The sequence below is a fragment of the Ranitomeya variabilis genome, chromosome 1, assembly GCF_051348905.1.
Source record: "Ranitomeya variabilis isolate aRanVar5 chromosome 1, aRanVar5.hap1, whole genome shotgun sequence".
In the NCBI taxonomy this organism is placed as follows: Eukaryota; Metazoa; Chordata; class Amphibia; order Anura; family Dendrobatidae; genus Ranitomeya; species Ranitomeya variabilis.
In genome coordinates, this window is record NC_135232.1 from 642,923,764 (window position 1) to 642,948,341 (window position 24,578).

Here is a 24,578-nt window from a genome sequence, read left to right on the forward strand (position 1 = left end):
TTTGTTTTCTAATAAGTGACAATAAAAGGTTAAGTTAAAGCAACTGACCTGAAGACTTTCAGATCTTGGCACAATGACCACATTCCAATGATTAAAGTTTAATATCTACTACTAATATTGAAAGATTTTATGCCTTATCACAGATCTGGTCATAATATGTAGATATATAACACCCGTAGATCGGCTTTAAACTTTATGACTAACATGATAGGGCTGAAACCACGCAATGTAACACCAACCAAAAAGAAAAAAAACAAACAAAAAAAACATTCAGTGTTTTCGCATCTGACAAAGTCCAAATAAGCAAAATACAAAGCGTGTCAACTCTGCAAATACAAGAAAAAAGTAAAGAACCAAAAACAAAGAGGAATTTAACATCTCGATCACTTTATCTGTCAAGTAGTGGAGGGGAGATATGTTTCACTGAGGCTATTAGCTTCAGTGACTTGAAACTTAGACGTTTGCTCTAGCACACTAAGTGCGGAGTGGGGTTAATCAGTCATGTAGATTGTGAGCCTTCACGGGTAGGGTCCTCTCTCCTTCTGTACAAGTCGAGACTTGTTTAAGATTACTGTACCTGTTTTTTTATCATGTATACCCCTCCTCACATGTAAAGCGCCATGGAATAAAGGGCGCTATAATAATAAATAATAATAATAATGTTTAACGGCTAGGTTTTTTGTTGACAGCTAAAGTGTGGGCAGGAGGTTGTACACCATATCTTCACATCAAGGTGTGGTCTAGGATGTAAACAGTATTCAGTGTGTCTGGAGGCAACCGCTCCAGAGAAGTGTTTATGTAAAACAGTACTGAACCAAATTGTGGTATCCTGAGTGGGTGGATCCCTGCAGACACATGGGCTGTGCTACATGTTATCTTTTTTTTTCCGTTATGCCAGAAAGGTCATGTTTATTTTGTTGAACCTACAGCGGTTTATGCCGTATTTAAAAAAAACAGACAAAACAGCAGAAGAAACCTTCATGTGTCTACCTCCGTGTGCAGCCGAGTGAGACAATCGTCCACACTGTATTAGCATTAGTTCATGATGATTTGCGGAGTGATAAAACTGACCTCATTACTGCCCGAACGCCTGGAGAAGGTGACACAATGGTTGAAGTTGGATAATGGCCAAACCACACAGAATGATTACTACGAATACTCTCACCAGCGAGCCTGGACAACGTCTGCAGCTGACTCTAAGAGAAGACGGACACAGAACAACTTATTAAATGATCATATGTTATCCTCCTAAATAAAGATACATAGACAAAGATGATGTAATCATGAGTAGGGATTTCTCAACGGTCACTTAGAAATATAGTGAAAAATATCCACCTGCTAATGCATTAAAACCAGTGAAAAGTGAACGTGCCCGGATAAGGGGTTATCCGAGCATGCTCGGGTGCTAACAGAGTATCTTCGGGGTGCTCGAAATATATGGTTGAGAGACAAAGAAGGATTTTTGGTACTCACCGCAAAATCTTTCTTGGAGCCTTCATTGGGGGGACACAGGTAACCATGAGTGTATGCTGCTGTCACTAGGAGGCCGACACTAGGCAAAAAAAGGAAAATAGCTCCTCCTCCGGAGTATACACCCACCGACAGCCACAACCAAAACTCAACATATGTATCAATCCAACAACAAAGGCACTTAGGCCCAATAGTGGTACAAACAATTAGGGAGGGTGCTGTGTCCCCCAATGAAGGCTCCAAGAAAGATTTTACGGTGAGTACAAAAAGTCCTTCTGTCTTTATCGCTTCATTGGGGGACACAGGTAACCATGGGATGTCCTAAAGCAGTCCCTAAGGGTGGGAAAAGAAAGAATACAAAGAAAAAGTCTTAGTTACTTACCGGTATTTTTGGAGCCCATGACAGCACCACGAGAAAGGGGATCCGCCCTTCAGGGACAGTAAACCTACAGATACAAAAGGGCTGCACCTCTCCCATGCATCAGTTGGATTACAGAGCCCGAGAGGACCTCCATGGTTAATGGCAGAAATATATACAATACTCTAACAACGAACAATTTCACACATGTGAAAACTTAAAAGAGGAAGAAGTGCACACCCACATGTGAAGGGAGGGAATCTAAGGGTGCTGTCATGGGCTCCAAAAAATACCTTTACCGGTAAGTAACTAAGACTTTATTCGGTCTCTCATGACAGCACCACAAGAGAATTACAGAGGTAATAATTGACTTAGGGAGGGACCACAGCCTGCAGCACCCTTATACCGAAGGTGAGATCTAAGGAGGCATCCATATCCAACCTATAAAGATTATAAAAGGTGGAAGGAGAAGACCATGTAGCTGCCTTACATATCTGGTCAATTGAGACCTCCGACCTCTCCGCCCATGAGGTTGCCATAACGCGAGTGGAATGTGCCCTTAGCCCCTCCGATGCTGGCCTGCCACTCGATGCATACGCTAAAGAAATAGCCTCCCTAATCTACCTAGGTAAAGTACTCTTTGACGCCCTAAGACCCTTCCTGGTGCCCTGGAAGGACACAAACAAGGCATTATCCTTCTTCCAAGGATTAGTGACCGATACATACTCTAGCAGGCATCTCTTAACGTCTAAAGTATGGAGCTTTTCTTTCTGGTTAGTAGGATTTGGGAGGAAAGAAAGAACTATCACCTGCGACCTGTGGAAACTGGAGGCTACTTTGGGCAAGTAAGCTGGATCTGGCCTAAGCACCACCCTGTCATCCAGGAACTGTGTATACAGAGTAAGTCTAGAAAGAGACTGGATATCACTCACCCTACGCACCGATGTTAATGCGAACAAGAAGGCTACCTTAACCCCTTCATGACCCAGCCTATTTTGACCTTAATGACCTGGCCGTTTTTTGCAATTCTGACCAGTGTCCCTTTATGAGGTAATAACTCAGGAACGCTTCAACGGATCCTAAGCGGTTCTGAGATTGTTTTTTCGTGACATTTTGGGCTTCATGTTAGTGGTATACTTAGGTCGATGATTTTTGCGTTTATTTGTGAAAAAAATGGAAATTTGGCTAAAATTTTGAAAATTTCAAACTTTGAATTTTTATTCTGTTAAACAAGAGAGTTATGTGACGCAAAATAGTTAATAAATAACATTACCCACATGTTTACTTTAAATCAGCACAATGTTGGAAACAATTTTTTTTTTTTGCCATTAAGTTATAAGGGTTAAAATTTGACCAGCGATTTCTCATTTTTACAACACCATTTTTTTTAGGGACCTCCTCACATTTGAAGTCAGTTTGAGGGGTCTATATGGCTGAAAATACCCCAAAGTGACAACATTCTAAAAACTGCACCCCTCAAGGTACTCAAAACCACATTCAAGAAGTTTATTAACCCTTCAGGTGCTTCACAGCAGCAGAAGCAACATGGAAGGAAAAAATGAACATTTAACTTTTTATAGTCACAAAAATGATCTTTTAGCAACAATTTTTTTATTTTCCAAAGGGTAAAAAGAGAAACTGGACTCCAAAAGTTATTGTAATATTTGTCCTGAGTACGCCGATACCCCATATGTAGGGGGGAACCACTGTTTGGGCGCACGACAGGGCTCGGAAGGGAAGGAGCGCCATTTGACTTTTTCAATGAAAAATTGGCTCCAATCTTTAGCGTACACTATGTCGCGTTTGGAGAGCCCCTGTGTGCCTACACATTGGAGCTCCCCCACAAGTGACCCCATTTTGGAAACTAGACCCCCCCAAGGAGCTTATCTAGATGCATAGTGAGCACTTTGAACCCTCAGGTGCTTCAAAAATTGATCCGTAATAATGAAAAAGTACTTTATTTCACAAAAAATTTATTCTATCCTCAATTATTTCATTTTCACATGGGCAACAGGATAAAATGGATCCCAAAATGTGTTGGGCAATTGCTCCTGAGTACACCGATACCTCATATGTGGTCACAAACCACTGTTTGTGCACACGGCAAGGCTCGGAAGGGAAGGAGCGCCATTTGACTTTTGAATGAAAAATTAGCTTCAATCGTTAGCAGACACCATGTCACGTTTGGAGAGCCCCTGTGTGCCTAAACATTGGAGCTCCCCCACGTGGCCCCATTTTGGAAACTAGACCCCCCAAGGAACCTATCTAGATGCATAGTGGGCACTTTGAACCCCCATGTGCTTCACAAATTGATCCATAAATATGAAAAAGTACTTTTTTATTTTTCACAAAAAATTTATTTTAGCCTCAATTTGTTCATTTCCACGTCTGCAACAGGATAAAATGAATCCTAAAATGTATTGGGCAATTTCTCCTGAGTACACTGATACCTCACATGTGGGGGTAAACCACTGTTTGGGCACACGGCATTGGTCGGAAGGGAAGGAGCGCCATTTGACTTTTTGAATGAAAAATTAGCTCCAATCGTTAGCAGACACCATGTCGCGTTTGTGGAGAGCCCCTGTGTGCCTAAACATTGAAGCTCCCCCACATGTGACCCCATTTTGGAAACTAGATCCCCCATGGAACTAATCTAGATGTGCGGTGACCACTTTAAACCCCCAAGTGCTTCACAGAAGTTTATAACGCAGAGCCGTGAAAATAAAAAATCATTTTTCTTTCCTCAAAAATTATTTTTTAGCCCGCAATTTTTTATTTTCACAAGAGTAACAGGAGAAATTGGACCCCAATATTTGTTGCCCAGTTTGTCCTGAGTATGCTGGTACCCCATATGTGGGGGTAAACCACTGTTTGGGCACACGTCGGGGCTTGGAAGGGAAGTAGTGACTTTTGAAATGCAGACTTTGATGGAATGGTCTGCAGGCGTCACGTTGCATTTGCAGAGCCCCTGATGTGCCTAAACAGTAGAAACCCCCCACAAGTGACCCAATTTTGGAAACTAGACCCCCCCAAGGAACTAATCTAGATATGTGGTGAGCACTTTGAACCCCCAAGTGCTTCACAGAAGTTTATAATGCAGAGCCGTGAAAATAAAAAAAGGGAATTAGACCTACCGGTAATTCGGTTTCCAGGTAGTCCCTCAGGACAGCACAATGGAGGATGTCCTTCCTTTGACCTATAGCGGGACAGGATCATAGAGAGGTTAAAAGGACCCTCCCACCTCCACCCTCCAGTGTTTTTTCAAAGTACCACAGAAGGATGGAAATAAATGGTCTAAACATGCCCTTACAAACACATGTGTTATAATCCATTTAACGGCTTCATCTTAATTTTGAGCCATGGTGACTCAAAGGACGAACAATCTGCCGGTAGATTAATCCCGTACAAGCCTAGAAAGAGAAACATAAGGGAGGGAACTAAGGGTGCTGTCCTGAGGGACTACCTGGAAACCGAATTACCGGTAGGTCTAATTCACTTTTTCCATTACGTCCCTCAGGACAGCACAATGGAGAATACCAAAGAAACTCTCCCAGGGTGGGTACAGAAGCCCAGGAATCAAAGTCCCAGGCTAAAACCAGACTAGATGTATAAATGATATGAAAGATCAGAAAACCATAGATATCTAAAGAGATCCGCAAAGAAAATCACCGTAGTGAGTGCCTGGTATACATCTATAATGGCCAATTTCAGTATGAATGTGGTAAACGAAATAAGCATCAGAAACAGAGAGGGAAATTCACCCATTGTACTCCAATACCAATAATGAACCACAGCAAGTTATTTATTGTGATAGATACTTATAGACATCGCAGCCCCAGAATAAGGTTAGAAAACCTTAATACCCAGCAAAATATAGTGAAAGCCACAGCCACCACACAATGAGGACTGTACCAACCAATAATAAGCTGCATGTGCTTATAACAGGACTGTTCCTTCATCGGTCCTTCTGGGCTCAGGTTAAGTCTTGGTTACCGACCAACTTACCGTACTAGAAGGAGACCTGCAGGACAGAGGTCCTGGACTGGGAAAGATCAAACCAATAACAGTTAGTACATGGATAATGGCACAGCATTGGGATGTACACACATTACTCATCCAGGAGATCACGTCTATTCTAAATCCTTAGATGTCTAATCCCAAGTAAGGGTTGGATATTATTGAAACTAAGGGATACACCATCCGGCAGGTAATATCTCCTGCCATTACCAATGCTGGGCTTCTATTAGAAGCGCTGAAAGAGAAACGTGGATCATCACTCCTGTTTTCCTTGATGTTAGACACAGGGAGTCTGGACTCTGAATCGATGAAGGTGGTGGTGCTATTAAAAATCTTCCGACACTTGAAATTATTCGAAACTGCATTTATACGAGTCATTAGTCCAGACATTATAAGTATGTCGACTATTTGTCCATATATGCATATACGCACATACATATCCCAAGAGGCAATCTTCTCAGGAATCTTTATACACCCAGACTGCCATTGTGGGAGTAACCATATTCCATGGCTACAGAAAAAGTAGGTCTCTTCCCCATTACGGAGGGAGATTATCTACTGTGAGGCAGTGAGACTATGGGGTCTTAACAGTAAGAGCCCTGGATCCAGTTTCATTTATCTTAGGAGCCGTGACTGCTGTAAGAGCCGCGAGTATGAGATCCTCTGCCACACGACAGTACTGCTACTTCACCACAAGGTACAGAAGGCAGTGCTGATGACCCTGGAACAAACCGCAACAGACTTATGGGACAAGAATCTGTCTGATTGCCGAATGTAGAGTTTGGGAAGGATCAATAATAACAACAACAATAAACTTTATATAAAGTCAACATATTCCGCAGCGCTTTACAGCTTGACAGTTTCAAACGCAACAGTCATTAAGTAACCACCATATAATAATTAAAGCAAAATAAAACGACCCTGCTCGTGAGAGTTCAATCTACAATGAGGCGGGGAAGATACAATGTACAAGTATTAACAATGTTGTATAACAATGATGGCACAGCCATCTTTAGGGGGTGGGGGATAGATGGAGATAGTGAATGGGCTACACACACACACACACACACAAACACAAAATGACTGATTAGGGAACGTGATAGGCCGCTCTGAACAAATGTGTTTTGAGGGAGTGCCCAAAACTATGCAAATTGTAGATGGTCCTAATATTTTAGGGCAAATCATTCCAAGGAGGAAGGAATCCTTCCTTTCAACTCGTGGGATTTTTCCCATTCCCAGGACAGTAGTATGTCCTTTTATAGGATTATAGGATGTACAAAAATGACATATGTCATCTTTTAAAGCTAATTATGTAATAGACTTGCCTTTAGCACTCAAGGTAGAATCTACCTGACAGATCTGTTCCAAACAGAAGAAATGCAAATTCTACTAAGACAATTCAAGCATATCTGTTTGCTTGACTAAGCCCTGTTGTAAAGAATGAAGTAACAGAAGCTGGATCTGGGTCCAAAAACACAAGGACTCCATATCCAGAGTTGCGGCCCAAGACAAAATGTGAAGGGCAAGGCCGATGATACAATGTGCAGCCACACAAGGCACAAGACAGAAGGTCTAACACAGTGGTTCACCGCCAGAGGCGAAAAAAAAAGCACCAAGCCTGACACACTAATGATACCCCCTGAGGCACAGGGCACCAAAACCCTATGATGCAAAATGATGCATAAAGGAACTATGAAGCAATATAATGCAATATGATGTCCAAAGGCACTATTAAATAATCTGATTCAATACGATGCAATATGATGCAAAGTCACTATGAAGCGCTATAATGCATATAGCAACTATGAAGAAATATGATGCACAAAGGCAATCTGAAGCACTATGATGCATACACGAACAATGAAGCAATATGATGCATATAGGAATAATGAAGCAGTATGATGCATGAAGTAACTATGAAGCGCTATGGTGCATATAGGAACAATGAAGCACTATAATGCATATAGGAACTATGAAGCAATATGATGCATGAAGTAACTATAAAGCACAATGGTGCATATAGGAACAAAGAAGCACTATGATGCATATAGGAACAAAGAAGTAATATGCTGTAATATAATGCACAAAGGCAATATGAAGCACTATGGTGCATATAGGAACAATGAAGCAATATGCTGTAATATAATACACAAAGTCACTATGAAGCGCTATGATGCGTATAGGAAACATGAAGCAATATGCTGTAATATAATGCACAGAGGCAATATGAAGCACTATAATGCGTATAGGAACCATGAAGCAATATGCTGTAATCTAATGCACAAAGGCAATATGAAGCGCTATGATGCATATAGGAACCATGAAGAAATATGCTGTAACCTAATGCACAAAGGCAATATGAAGAGCTATGATGCGTATAGGAACCATGAAGCAATATGCTGTAATATAATGCTCAAAGGTAATATGAAGCGCTATGATGCGTATAGGAACCATGAAGCAATATGCTGTAATATAATGCACAAAGGCAATATGCAGTGCTATGATGCGTATAGGAACCATGAAGCAATATGCTGTAATATAATGCACAAAGGCAATATGAAGCGCTATGATGCGTATAGGAACCATGAAGCAATATGCTGTAATCTAATGCACAGAGGCAATATGCAGTGCTATGATGCATATAGGAACCATGAAGCAATATGCTGTAATATAATGCACAAAGGCAATATGAAGCGCTATGATGCTTATAGGAACCATGAAGCAATATGCTGTAATATAATGCACAAAGGCAATATGAAGCGCTATGATGCGTATAGGAACCATGAAGCAATATGCTGTAATCTAATGCACAGAGGCAATATGAAGCGCTATGATGCGTATAGGAACCATGAAGCAATATGCTGTAATATAATGCACAGAGGCAATATGAAGCACTATAATGCGTATAGGAACCATGAAGCAATATGCTGTAATATAATGCACAAAGGCATTATGAAGCGCTATGATGTGTATAGGAACCATGAAGCAATATGCTGTAATCTAATGCACAGAGGCAATATGAAGCGTTATGATGCATATAGGAACCATGAAGCAATATGATACACAAAGGCAATATGAGCACTATGATGCATATAGGAACAGAGATGCAATATATGATGCAGAAAGGCAATATGAAGCACTCTGATGCATAAAGGAACCATGAAGCAATATGATGCAATATGATACACGAAGTAACTATGAAGCGCTATGATGCATATAGGAACTATAAAGCAATATGATGCCGTATGATAACCCAGAGGCACTCAATATGTTGCATAGATGTACTGATTCAGTATCATGCACAGAGACCCTCCATATGATGCATAAAAGCAGTATGATGCAGTATTATGCACGGAGGCACTTGATATGATGCACAGAAAGACTAGGCCATGCTTGAAGGTGCCAAACAAGAGACCAGGCCTACACTTTTAAGCAAAAGAGCAATCTATCAGAGGTCCAGATAAATCTCCACTCTGAACAGTACCTCTCATTTGTCAGACTGACTCCACCCGAAGGAGTTAATTAATGAGCCGCAGCTGGAGGGCAGACTTCATGAAGACAATGTGCTGAATAAACACCTTGTGTCCTCCTACGGACGGAGTAGTTAAGTTGCAAAGAAAAGTGAAACACTTGTTTATTGAACCAAAAAATGGAAAGCATGCTTCCAAAAAAAAAAAATCACTCTGAAGCCCAATCATAAGGCTCTGTGCAGACAAAACCTGCAACTAACTGAAGTCCAGTCATGAGATGTAGCCTGGACATATGGCCCTACCATGGCCTAGAGGTCCAAGGCCTAGCTGCAAATGGGTTCCAGGTACAGCTTTGACACAAAGGCATGAGACTAGAGTCAGCCCAGAGGCCCCGGCCATCAATGCAACATTTAAACCATGCACTCACCTGTGCTGGCTCCATACCTGCTAGAAGACAGGGGGAGCTGGTAACGCCGAAAGCCTACCGTGGAAGGAAGCGGCGTCCCCATTACTCTTCTCCTGTGCCCCCTTCCGTGTTCCATCGTGGAACGCACGCCAAACCTATGTGCCGGCGCTCCATCACTAAGCGCCACGGCCTTCTCCACCACACGACTTTCGGACATAGAGGTGTTTTGCCGGTTGGCGTCCGAGCCGAGAGCCCCCCACCGGGAGGAAGCGGCTCTACCCAGGAGCCTGTCCGCTCGACTGGTCTCTGGGGCTGAGGGACTCCCCACCGGGGAGTTTCCACCCTGGGCTACTTGACAGGGGGAAGGATTGGACCAGCCGCACGATCCCCCTGAGCCCATTGCACAGGCTGACTGTTGGCTGAGGAACCTCTCAAAGAGGAGTCGGCCACGGTCCACTTGACAGGGGTGAGAGAATCCACAGGCTATCTTCGCTCTAGGAGCAACCTCTCATACAACCGTCCCCTGTAGGGACAGGAAAAACACTGGAGGGTGGAGGTGGGAGGGTCCTTTTAACCTCTCTATGATCCTGTCCCGCTATAGGTCAAAGGAAGGACATCCTCCATTGTGCTGTCCTGAGGGACGTAATGGAAAATAATTTTTCTTTCCCCAAAAATTATGTTTTAGCAAGCAATTTTTTATTTTCGCAAAGGTAACAGGAGAAATTGGACCCCAATAATTGTTGCCCAGTTTGTCCTGAGTATGCTGGTACCCCATATGTGGGGGTAAACCACTGTTTGGGCGCACGTCAGGGCTCGGAAGGGAGGGAGCACCATTTGACTTTTTGAACGCAAGATTGGCTGAAATCAATGGTGGCGCCATGCTGCGTTTGGAGACCCCTGATGTGCCTAAAAAGTGGAAACCCCTCAATTCTAACTCCAACACTAACCCCAACACACCCCTAACTCTAATCCCAACTCTAGCCATAACCGTAATCACAACCCTAACCCCAACACACCCCTAACCACAACCCTAACCCCAACACACCCCTAACCCTAATCCTAAACCCAACCCTAACCACAACCCCAACACACCCCTAACCCTAACCACAAGCCTAATCTTAACCCTATTTCCAACCCTAGCCCTAATTCCAACCCTAACCCTAAGGCTATATGCCCACGTTGCCCATGAGATTTTTCGGCACCACTTTTGAAAAATCCGCAGGTAAAAGGCACTGCGTTTTACTGCGGATTTCCAGTGTTTTTTGTGCGGATTTCAGCTGCGGTTTCCTATTGAAGAACAGGTGTAAAACACTGCGGAATCCGCACAAAGAATTGACATGCTGTGGAAAATACAACACTGTGTTTCTGCGTGGTATTTTCCGCACCATGGGCACAGCGGATTTGGTTTTCCATAGGTTTACATGGTACTGTAAACCTGATGGAAAACTGCTACGAATCCGCAGCGGCCAATCCGTTGCGGATCCGTAGCCAAATCCACACAGTGTGCACATAGCCTAATTCTAACCCTGACCCTAATTCTAACCCTTGCCCTAACCCTAATTCTAACCCTAGCCCTAACCCTAGTTTTAACCCTAGCCCTAAACCTAGTGGAGGGGAAAAAAAATATTTTCTTTATTTTATTATTGTCCCTACCTATGGGGGTGATAAAGGGGGGGGGGGTCATTAACTTTTTTTTTATTTTGATCACTGTGATAGGTTTTATCACAGTGATCAAAATGTACCTGGAACAAATCTGCCGGTCGGCAGATTTGGCGGGCGCACTGCGTATGCGCCCGCCATTTTGGAAGATGGTGGCGCTAATGGAGAAGACGGACGGACACCGGGAGGCTTGGTAAGTATGAGGGGGGGATCGGAGCATGGGGGGGTGGATCGGAGCACGGGGGAGCGGATAGGAGGACGGGAGAGTGGACAGGAGGACGGAGGGGAGTATGGGACAGAACGGAGGACTGGGGAGCACATTAGGGTTTCCAGCCATGGCCGATGATATTGCAGCATCGGCCATGGCTGGATTGTAATATTTCACCACTTTTCATAGGTGAAATATTACAAATTGCTCTGATTGGCTGTTTCACTTTCAACAGCCAATCAGAGAGATCGTAGCCACGGGGGGGCGAAGCCACCCCCCCTGGGCTGAAGTACCACTCCCCCTGTCCCTGTAGGTCGGGTGAAATTGGAGTTAACCCTTTCACCCGATCTGCAGGGACGCGATCATTTTCTGACACATACAGGTCGGATTGGAACCGACTTTCATGACGCATACGCTGTGTCACAGGTCGGGAAGGAGTTAAGGGACAGGACTTTCACCGAAGCCGAGATAATGTGCTCAAACGGTGGCTCAGTCATGGCTGTGAGAACCAAGTTCAAGTCCCACGGCATAATTCTTTATAAATGGGCCTAGATCTGCCCGACGCTTTAATAAATCTGGCCTCCCAGTAATTACCAGCGATGTCACAGCTAAATAAGGCCCCCAGGGCTGACACCTGCACCTTAAGGGCGTCTGTATACTGTACACTGTACTGTATACTGTATGAGGAGGCATGATCAGCTGAATACAGTATACAGACGCTGTAAGGCGGGGGACCTGGGTGACAGGCTGACACACGCAGTGCGCATGCCCAGGAATCCTAGCCCCGCACTGTGCATAATGCATAACACACTGCGGGGCTGGGATTCCCAAGGTGGGTGGCCGCAATGCCAGCACAGGTGCAGTCTGCAAGCCTGGCTGGGACGTCAGACAGCCAGAGCTTAAACACAGCGCAGGCGCTGGTTTTGAAGCGAAAAAAAGCGCGGAGGGGGCGGCGCCGAAAGCCCCTGAAGATTTGAGTGACGGCAGAGTAGCGGTTCAAGCTGGGGAGTGAGGACCCGCCTCCCTGGCTAACGACAGGTATTTTGGATAAGTTTCAAAACGCTTTATTTTGGGAATACTTGAACCAAAAACTAAAAGAGCCACCTTGTTAGAATACAGCATTACTGCTGCACAAGATGCCTCTTTTAGTTTATAATGACTGGAGGGGGGTGACAGTGGCCCTTTAACTGCCAGTTCTACTGCCGTTAGGTTCTTCAGGTTTGATGAACTCTCTAACTGTTGATCCCATAGGCCCTGGACTACGACCTCCCCCCATATGTGCCCCCCAACCAGTAGGGCTAGCGTCCGTGGTGATCACCCGGGTTATGTGACTGACACAATCTTTTCAGACAGGAGACCGGCAAGAGGATCTGCAAAGGGCACATTCCTTGTGTCCGGACTTCCCTGTACACTTCTTTCCCTGACAGAACAGGAGAAATAAAAGGGAAGACTGCATCACAGAGTTAACATTCACGTAGATCACTTACCAGTGTTGTAGTAAGTGGTTAGCGGATTACGAGGGTGGCACATCTCAGCCGATGCTGCTGACTCGTCCACTCTGGAGGATCTCCTGCGGCTGGACCGACCGCTTGCCTAGCCATTGTCCATCACCCGTATCGTTACAGGTCTTTTGCTGGGCAGTATGGGGCTTCTGAACAGTATTCTCATGCTGCTGTGCAAGGCTCACCTGCTAAGGCTGCTCACTTACTTCCATTAGGACAATGGCTCAGAATCACTGGAGCTTGTGCAGTGTTCATCTTTAAGCACGCCTCCTCCCGTATATCCGGGTCAGCAGGTCCTGGCCCAGGTGCATCTTCCTTCCCCAGAACTGTCACGCCCCCAGTGCGACGTGACTGCCCCAGCGCCCCGTCTCCTGCAGGCTACCGACCGAGTCACCAGTCACCGCCCTGGACCCCGGGTGCCCCAGACCCCTGCCGCAATGGCTTTGCTGCATGCGTGGCCGCGGCACCATTATCCGGCTGAGCCAGCCGGCACACAGCACCAGGGATGCCTTCCTAGGCCCCGCCACCTGACGAGTTGTGACGGCAACCCCAGCCGCATCACCGAGTCATCGACCGCATCAGAAGGCCTGCCCAGGATGCGTCACCAGCAGAGCCCCTGGACGTCGCCGGCACCCGGAACACACCACAGCCTCAGAACGACAGGCAGCACCACACCAGAATCAGGAACGGAGAACGGCAGGATAATGCCGCTAACTCAGAAACTCTCCTGATGGCCGTAATGGAAACTAAGAAGACAACTTCCCATGACAGAAAAGAAAAATGGAATGTTCTGAATGGGCTCAAAAAGAAGCGCGCTGGAGTGTGCCAAGGACAAGGTTAAATCCATGGATCTATCGGAGAACGATAAGGAGGTGCCAGGTAGGCGATTCGTTGAAGAAAGGTCTTTACCTGGGAAACGAGACGCCAGATTTAGTTGGAAAAGAATTGATAGAGCGGAAACTTGCCCCTTAAGAGTACTGAGTGGTAGACCCGAGACAAGACTCACTTGTAGAAAACCAAGAATGGAGGGAAGGGAAAAGGACATAGGAATCAAATTGTTGTCCTCACACCACCAGAAGAAGGCCTTCCAGTATCTGTGGTAGATACACGAGGATGCTGGTTTTCTCACCCTAATCATGGTCTGAATGACCTGATGGGAAAAACCAGCCTCTAGCAGAACTGCAGCTTCAACGGCCATGCTGTTAAACTCAGACTGAACTCTGGTGGAAGAAGGGGCCTTGCAAAAGAAGATCCAGATGGTCTGGAAGCCTCCAGGGTGCGTCCATGAGCCTGTTCACCAGCTCTGCGTACCAGGCCCGTCTTGGCCAATCTGGAGCTATCAGGATTACGGGAATTCCTTTTGCCGTTAACTTTTTCACCATTCTCAGAATCAAGAGGAGGGACGGAAAAAGAAAACGAAGTTGAAAATGTGACCACGGGATTACTAGAGCATCGCAACCGAAGGCTAGGGATCCCGAGACCTGGATACGTACTGATGAACCTTATGATTCATCCGAGACGTCATCAGGTCAACATCAGGTATGCGCATTTCTGCCATATCTGGTTGAAAACGGCGGGGCTGAGAGACAACTTGTCCGATGCGAGGCCCTGACGGCTCAGAGAATCGGCTGCCCAATTTTCCACCCTCGGAATGTGTACAGATGATATGGCGTGAACGTGATGTTCCGCACATCACAGAATCCTGGTTACCTGTACCATAACCGGTTTGCTGCAAATCCCGCCTTGATGGTTTATGAAAGCAATGGCTGTGGCGTTGTCTGACTGTATGCGGACAGGTTGGCCTGCGAGGAAGGTCTGCCAGCGGCGAAGGGCAAAGAAAATTGCCCTGAACTCCAGGAGACTGATGAGGAGAGCAGTTTCTTGGGCGTCCAGCAACCGTGCGCTGATGAAGAAAGACCGCTCCCCAACAGAGGAGGCTGGCGTCCATGGTCATTAGCTTCCACCATAGAAGAAGGAAGGACTTTCCTCGTAGGAGTGATGCTGATAGTGTCCACCAGGTAGGGACTGCCTCACCTTGAGAGGCAGAAGCACAGGCCGGTCCAGAGAGACGGTCATTTTGTTCCAAGCTGACAAGAGGGCCGGCTGAAGAGGACAGGTATGGAACTGGGCAAAGGGCACGGCTTCCATGGCGGCAATCATTTTCCCAAAACGCTCATGCAGGCCAGCAGGGGGAGAGGAGAAGGATACTTTAGAGAGTGTGGAACCCCTAGGAGAGGGATAACAACTTCTCCTTTGGAAGGGAGACGCGAGCTTGTGCTGTGTCAAACCTCATACCCAGAAACACCAGATGCGGAGTTGGGGTCAGGGAAGACTTCTCTTTGTTGACAAGCCAGCCGAGGCAGGCCAGAGTGTCCAGGGTGCTCTGAAAACTCTGGTAGCAGTCTCGGCGAGACGGCTCCTTGATCAGAAGATCGTCCAAGTAAGGAATTATGAGAATCCCTTGGAGCGAAGGATGGCCATGACAGCTGCCATGACTTTCGAGAATACTCTGGTGGCGGAGGCCAGGCCAAAGGGAAGAGCCGTGAACTGACAGTGATCCTCCTGGATCGCAAACCGTAAGAATCTTTGATGCTGAACACAAACAGGAATGTGAAGATAAGCATCCTGACCGTCTACAGAACAAAGAAACTCTCCCGGATCCATGGAGGCGATTACCGAATGTAGGGACTCCATCCTGAAAAGATGGATCCAAACGTGACGGTTCAATGGCTTGAGGTCCAAAATCAGACGGAGCATCTTTCTTCGGGACTATTGGAGTAAGGGTACCGTCTCACAGTGGAGCTTTGGTCGCTACGACGGCACGATCCGTGACGCTCCAGCGTCGTAGACTGCGGTCACACTTTGCAATGCACGGCGCTGGAGCGATAATTTCATGACGTATTTGCGATGTAGAAGCCATTGGTTACTGTGCGCACATCGTATACAATATCGTGCACACCTTTGTTACACGATGCGATCATGCCGCCACAGCGAGACACTTGACGACGAAAGAAAGTTTCAAACGATCTGCTACGACGTACGATTCTCAGCGGGGTCCCTGATCGCAGTAGCGTGTCAGACACAGCAAGATCGTAAGTATATCGCTGGAACGTCACGGATCGTGCCGTCGTAGCGACCGAAGTGCCACTGTGAGACGGTACCCTAAAACCCTGAAAACCGTTTGTTCCTGGGAACAGGTACGATTACTCCTGTGCATACTAGGGAAGAGATGGCCTGAAGAACCGCTGGGGCCTGAGACAGATGTTTCGGCAGGCAAAACAGAAAGAAACGTCTTCCTGGGGGGAGGGGGGAGAAGAAAAGTCGATTTTGTAAGGGAAAGTGACTATCTCTCTGACACAGGTACCGTCGACCACCGACAACCATACTTCCCGGAAGAGAAGAAAGCCGGCCTCCCACTCTAGATAAATTCCGTCACACCGAGGAGAACCTGTTGGGGCAGGACCCTGAAGACTGGGTGGAAGTCCCTGAAGCAGAGAAGGGCCGAAAGGAAGGAAATTGAAGTGACCTCTACTTATACTTTAGACTTGGACTGGGGAAGCGAGGTGCTTTTATCCACCGGTAGCATCGGAAATTATTTGATCCAGTTTGAACCCAAATAGTCTAGAGCCTTGGAAGGCAAGGCCAGTGAGGGACTTGTTTGACCGTGGATCCGCATTCCACGCTTTCAACCAGAGAATGCGGCGTATAGCAACGATGTTGCTGGTATCCCTGGCAGAACCAGCCTAATCTGATGAAGTCTTTTAAGTCGACCTGGGAACAGGGGCTCACACGGTGTTCAAATATATTGATAAATTTGCTTTTGGAGCATGATAAGGATCTGTTTACCTCCACCAAGGCCTCAATTAAGGAATTGGAAAATAAATTGAATACTTTTGAGGAGACACAGACCAATGCTTTTAAAACTACACTCAAAGACACTTTGGATAAATATGAGACAGAGGTGACAGCCAGGAAACATAGGAAATTTTTGAGGGATAAGACTGATTATGAACAACATGCAGTCTATAAATGGACACATAGGGGTAATTCACGTTACATCAAGCCCAAGAGAAATGATCCTCCACGAGTAGCCACCACATCTACAGCAACCCACTATGGGGAAGAGAGCTCAAGCGATTTTTTATCTTCCACCGGAAGCGAGGCAGATCACGGATTAGACGGGGCAGGGGACGGAAGAACCACCAAAAAACGGGCAGCACGCTACAAGGCAAGCAACTCTACTCATTTTCACAAATATCCGACCAGGCGGAAGTGAGCCATTGTGAGGCTTCATTCCAGACAAAACAGGATTTCATACCTTCTTCATCCACCCTGCAGGTAATTAATCTCTCGGAACATGTACTAACCACTGCAGAATGTTCAGTCCTTCAAAAGGGTTTGAATTCTCGGTTTTACCAGAAGCTACCATCAGACCCTACGGAAACCTTCTTGTCTAAATTTGAATTATTACTTTGCAGAGCTCAGCAATTTGGTATCATTTCCCCTCAAGAAAAGAAATATCTATGGGTGGACCATCCGGTTATTGCAACATTTTAGATGTTGCCGAAAATACACAAGGATGACAAGAAACCACCGGGTAGACCGATTGTCTCCTGTATTGGCAGCATCTGTGAGAAGGCAAGTGAGTATCTGGACTTCTTTCAACCACTTGCTACTGCCCTCCCCTCTTTTGTACGAGACTCTGCCCACTTTATAGAGATTTGTGGTCAGATCGAATTGCCCAACGAATTTTATTTAGTTACCTGTGATGTGGAGTCATTGTACTCCAACATCAGCCACGGGGATGGTATAGATGCGGTAGCCTTCTTTCTGGATAAAAACAGACATACTGATCGGGGACATGATTCTTTTCTTTTGGACCTACTGAGGTTTGTACTCCATCATAATTTTTCCCTGTTCGACAGGACATTTTTCTTACAAACATCAGGAGTAGCGATGGGGGCGAAATGTGCACCAACCTATGCAAACATCTTTCTAGGTTGGTGGGAAGAGAAATTGGTGTACCCATCCATGACCTTTCAACATCAGGTCCGAAATTGGCATCGGTATATAGATGAGATATTCTTTATTTGGATGGGCACTAAGGAGGATTGTATCAAATTTATTGATGGGCTTAATGTTACCCCCTATAACATCTTTTTAACGCATTCCATTTCCAACAGTGCCATCACTTTTTTGGATTTGAAGGTTTTTGCACAGGGGAACCGGCTGGCAACTGATCTCTTCCGCAAATCTACTGCCACGAACGCTCTCCTGGAGTTTAACAGCTTTCATCCCTGACACACTAAGGCGGGGGTTCCAACAGGTCAATTTGTGCGCATCAGACGCAATTGCACCCTTGATCAGGACTTTTTAATCACAGGCCCGTGAACTCACGGATCGCTTTAAACAAAGAAGCTATCCCAAACATGTCATCTCCACAGCCTTCCAACGTGCCAAACAACATGATCAGTCCTCACTTCTATCGCCTGCAAGACGTTGCCATAAAACGGAATCACGGTTCATTACAGATTATAATAGCAACTGGCAGCAGGTAAGGGAAATTCCATCCAAACACTGGCTCATACTCCAGGCGGATATACAAACTACAGAGATTGTTAGTGACAGACCACTTCTCATGGCCAGGAGAGCCCCCAATTTGAGGGAACTTCTCACTAGGAGCCACTTTGCTAGGCCCACTGTGAAGTTGAATAGGGGCATTATCCTCAAGGGGTCATTCCCCTGTGGGGACTGTAATGTATGCCCCTATATGACTCCAACCTGTGATATTTTCACGCATCTAACCAACTTCAGCAGGCATCCACTTAAAGCTTACATTAACTGCAAATCCAAATGCGTGATCTATGTTCTAATATGCCCTTGTGACATGTTATATGTAGGACAGACGTCCCAGGAACTAAGGAAGAGAGCGCAAAAACACATCTCTACCATACATCTGGCGGCTGCGGATCAGAGGAAAGGTAAGACCCTTACTCCCGTGGCTGCCCACTTTCTAACAGAGCATGGGGGTTCTCCTTCGAATCTTAGGATTGTAGGGGTACAGAAGGTTATTTGCGGTAATAGAGGTGACAATATACGTAACCGCCTTCCGAGGATGGAATCTAGATGGATCTTTGAACTCCAAACAGTATCACCAATGGGATTAAATGAGGAGTTACTTTTTACGGGGTTTTTGGGTTAATTTGAAGCAAGGTATCGGGCTTTATGTGGGAGTACCTTGTATTCATCATTTATTCCTTATGTTTGATCAGGATGTTTGAGGTGGACACGTGGCTATGTTTGTATATATAGTGACCCTGAGACCCGAGTATTACAGCATCCTGGAGTTGGCCTACCCATTCTTCTCTTGGCAAACCCAACGGGCTCTATTCAGCAAGCACGGGACATCGGCACCATCATAAAGAGAATAGATGTGGGTGGCTACTGAAAACATATCCTGTGGATCCTATTGCTTGACATCGTGGATTAGCTTTCGGGATATTTGAACAGGATGGACGCTTTGAAGAATCAACCACTTCCAGAAGAAGCCACACGTACAGTGATGCTTCACAATAAGAGGATACTGCACCAAGTTATTGTGCCCATCGGTCTCGGGAATATATATATATATATATATATATATATATATATATATATATATATATATATATATATATATATATATATATATATATATATGTATACACACTAGATGGTGGCCCGATTCTAACGCATCGGGTATTCTAGAATATGCATGTCCACGTAGTATATTGCCCAGCCACGTAGTATATTGCCCAGCCACGTAGTATATTGCCCAGTCACGTAGTATTTAGTATTTTGCCCAGCCACGTAGTATATTGTCCAGGCAAGTAGTATATTGCCCAGTCACGTAGTATTTAGTATTTTGCCCAGCCACGTAGTATATTGTCCAGGCAAGTAGTATATTGCCAAGTGACGTAGTATATTGCCCAGCGACGTAGTATATTGCTCAGCGCCGTAGTATATTGCCCAGTTACGTAGTATATTGCCCAGCGACGTAGTATACAGCACAGAGCCACGTAGTATATTGCACAGCGAAGTAGTATACAGCACAGAGCCACGTAGTATATTGGCCAGTCACGTAGTAAATTGCCCAGCCACGTTTGTCACAGGTTAAAAAATAAAAAACATATACTCACCTTTCCGAGGGCCCCTTGTAGTCCACGTCAGCTTCCGGTCCCAGGGTCGGTCTGAGCGCAGGACCTGTGATGACGTCACGGTCACATGACCATGTAGCGGTCACATGACCGTGACGTCATGTCAGGTCCTTTCCGCGCAGGACTTGTGATGACGTCGTGGTCACATGACCGTGACGTCATGGCAGGTCCTTCTGCCATACCATCTTTGCCACCGCAACCTGCAACGGAAGATGGCGGGCGGCGCGAGCGGCTCAGTGGACTACAGAGGGTGAGTATAGCAGGTTTTTTTCTTTATTTATTATTTTTAACATTACATTTTGTACTATTGATGCCGCATAGGCAGCGTCAATAGTACAAAGTTGGGGACACACAGGGTTAATAGCGGCGGTAACGGAGTGCGTTACCCGCGGCATAACGCGGTCCGTTACCGCCGACATTAACCCTGTGTGAGCGGTGACCGGAGGGGTGTATGCGGGCGCCGGGCAGTGAGTAAGGAGCGGCCATTTTCTTCCGGACTGTGCGCGTTGCTGATTGGTCGCGGCAGCCATGACAGGCAGCTGGCGAGACTAATCAGCGAACGAATAACCGCGACAGACAGAAGGACAGACAGAAAGACGGAAGTACCCTTAGACAATTATATGATAGATAGAGATATATATATATATATATATATATATATATATATATATATATATATATATATATATATATATATATATATATATTTTACATTCTCTGTTAGGTATATTATACTAATATGCATACCTTTTTCCTCAGTCCAGCATTTGTTATATGAACTATGAACTTTGTTCACATTTGCCATTTGAGTCCTTATCTGCTCACCCCTTGTACAAACATGTATGTATCCATCTATTTCCCTCCCTATTCGGTTGGTACCAGCGCTTCTTGTTCCCCCCCCTCTCCCCTGTGCTGGGGTTTCTCCACCACCCCCCTTTTCCTGGCCTTACATACTAGCGCATGCGCAACGTGACTATTGAGTTGCGGTGTGCGCACGCGCAGTTGTTACAGCGCACGCCATGGAGACTTCCACCCTTGCATGGATCCATGCGGACATCGTACCCTCCTCCCTTCCTGGTGCACCGGCTCTTTACACAGCGGTATGCAATTTACATTTGTCCTTCGGTCTATTTAATCCTGTCGTATCTACCTCCAGGCCACTTCCCCTGACGAAGCTGCTGCGGCAGCGATACGCGTGGGGTCTGCTTGTCACACCCCACTCTCTTTAGGGTCATTATACCCTTGCTTTCCATTTGGGAATCTTATTCTGCTGAGCCCTGTGTTGGATCATTCCCTTATGCACAGTTTCAGTCTCTTTCTTTCCATTCAGTAGCCACAAGCCATGGACTTTGGGCTATAAGTTTATTACCCGATGACAGCCAGGTTGTATATATATATACATTTATATTTTTTGCTATTAGATGTAGGTCTGTTAGGGTTTGATACTCTCACCACATGGATTGTTGGGTGGGTGCATTTAGGGGTACAGCACATAATTGTATATACATTTTTGCCCATGTATCCATATTTTGTCATGACTATCTGAGGGCTTAGGGGTCTATTGTTATCCATGAGTGGGGTTGTGACCCTTTGTTTTCTCTATGTGTTTTACATGTTTTTATGGTAATTTGTGAGGTGATAGTAAAGGATCTTTTTTGATATTCATATATTTGTGGTTGTGCCTACTCCATCTAGTCTATCTTTCTCCTCTTTTTCATGTACTTGTTATATATAGACTAGGTAGAGCACACCTCTTTTGTTCTTTATTTTCCCAATTAGTGCACCCCTTCTTTGTATTTATTGCATCTGATGCACACACAGAGCACCATTCACCTCTCTGCATACACATACACACACACCTCACTTCTGCGCACGGTATCCTGAAGCCGCACCATCGCCGGCAGCTTCCTGTCTCGCACAGCCGTGGCGCTGAATGATGTCACTCAGCCGCAGCTGTGTGAAAGTAAGCGCGGGCAGGAAGCAGGACGGATCCTTTCCCTGTAGCTCCGCTGCCTTTTTCTCTTGCAGGCAGCGGAGCTACAGGGATTGCTCCCTGCCCACCGCACATGATAGCAATCTGGCCAGGGCCACCCCCGAGCCTCAGGGCCAGATAAACTAGCCAGATTGCCCTCATTATTAGCCGCCCTGCAGGAAGGGCCGGTTTTAGGAAACTGGGGACCTAGGCAAAGTTTAAAATGGGGTCCCAAATGCTAACATATTGCACATCACACAGAAGCATTTCGGTTGTATTTACATGCGCTGATCTCAGACCGCTAAACGAGTGTGATCGACAATATTGAAGTCATTCAACGCTTGTTTCCCGGCCATAGTAAGGAAATGGAAGAACACAGGTACAGTTCTTGTTAAGGCCAGAAGTGGCAGGCCAAGAAAAACCATCAGAAAGGCAGAAGAAGAATGGTGAGTTCAGTCAAGGACAATCCTCAGAGAGCTGCAGCATCAACTTGCTGCAGATGGTGTCGCTGTGCATCGGTCAACTCTACAACGCACATTGCACAAGGAGAAGCTGTATGGGAGAGCGGTGCGAAAGAAGCCGTTTCTGCAAGCACGCCACAAACAGAGTCGGCTGAGGTATGCAAAAGCACATTTGGAGAAGCCAATTTCTTTTTGGAAGAAGGTCCTCTGGACTGATGAAACCAAGATTGAGTTGTTTGGTCATACAAAAAGGCGTTATGCATGGCGGCAAAAAAAACCACAGCATTCCAAGAAAAACACTTGCTACCCACAGTAAAATTTGGTGGAGGTTCCATCATGCTTTGGGGCTGTGTGGCCAATGCCAGCACCGGGAATCTTGTTAAAGTTGAGGGACGCATGGATTCCTCTCAGTATCAGCAGATTCTTGACAATAATGTTCATGAATCAGTGACAAAGTTGAAGTTACGCAGGGGATGGATCTTTCAGCAAGACAATGATCCAAAACACCGCTCCAAATCTACTCAGGCATTCATGCAGAGGAACAATTACACTGTTCTGGAATGGCCATCCCAGTCCCCAGACCTGAATATCATTGAACATCTGTGGGATCATTTGAAGAGGGCTGTCCATGCTCGGCGACCATCAAACTTAACTGAACTGGAATTGTTTTGTAAAGAGGAATGGTCAAAAATACCTTCATCCAGGATCCAGGAACTCATTAAAAGCTACAGGAAGCGACTAGAGGCTGTTATTTTTGCAAAAGGAGGATCTACTAAATAGTAATGTCACTTTTCTGGTGAGGTGCCCATACTTATGCACCTGTCAAATTTTGTTTGAATGTAGATTGCACATTTTCTGTTAGTATAATAAACCACATTTCAAGGCAGAAACATTACTGTGTCCAACAGTTATTAGATATATGAAACTGAAATAGCTGTTGCAAAAAAAACAATTTTTATAAAACATTAAGCTTAAGATAGGGGTGCCCAAACTTTTTCATATAACTGTAGAATATAATGTAGCCCCATCAAAGAGTATGATGCAATCCTCCCTTATAAAATCTAATACAGCCCCCTATAGAATATAATGTAGACCCCCATAAAATATAATACAGCCCACCTCCCCATAGTATATAATGTAACCCCCATAGAATATAATGCAGCCCCCTATAGTATATAACACAGCTTCCCCCATATAATATACCCCGCATAGTATATAATACAGTCTGCATAGTATATAGCACAGCCTCCCCCACAGAATATAATATACCCCGCATAGTATATAGCACAGCCTCCCCCATAGAATATAATATACCCCGCATAGTATACAGCACAGCCCGCGTAGTATACAGCACAGCCCGCGTAGTATACAGTACAGCCGGCATAGTATATAGCACAGCCCGCGTAGTACACAGCACAGCCCGCATCTCCCAAGCCATAGAATGGCCCCACAGTCCAGTACTCACTGTTATAGTAAAAAAAAAAAATAAACAAAAAAACACAAACACTCCTATACTTCTCCTTGTGCCCGCACTGCTCCCTGCAGCCTGGCACACGGTGAGTGCGCGATGATGTCATCGCGCACCCGCAGTGTCAGAGGCAGAGCAGGGAATGATGGGAGAGGGAGCGCGTCTGCTGACGCTCTCTCCTCCATCATTGCTTTGAACTGTACCGGCAGACGCCAGTATAGTTCAATGCGGCGGGGGAGTCGGCGCTGGGGGCAGGCGGGCCCCCTGCCCCACAGGGGCCCCATACCAGCTGCGTTATTTGCAGCTAGCTGGGGGCTCCTGGGGGAGCGGGGGCCCTAGGCAGCTACCTGCCCCTAATGCTGGCAATGCCTGCAGGGGCCCCCCAGAGCCT

General features: G+C 45.7%; 1 protein-coding gene across 2 annotated transcripts in view; it reads right to left on the reverse strand.

Moving 5' to 3' along the window:
• The window catches only part of TMEM62 (transmembrane protein 62), an 88,369-nt gene that overhangs the window by 24,736 nt on the left and 39,055 nt on the right, over nt 1–24,578 (reverse strand). For both annotated transcript variants that reach the window (XM_077261501.1, XM_077261493.1), the window contains exon 6: nt 1,072–1,196. In XM_077261501.1, coding sequence (XP_077117616.1) covers nt 1,072–1,196 — 125 coding nt within the window. The remainder of the gene's footprint in view (nt 1–1,071; nt 1,197–24,578) is intronic.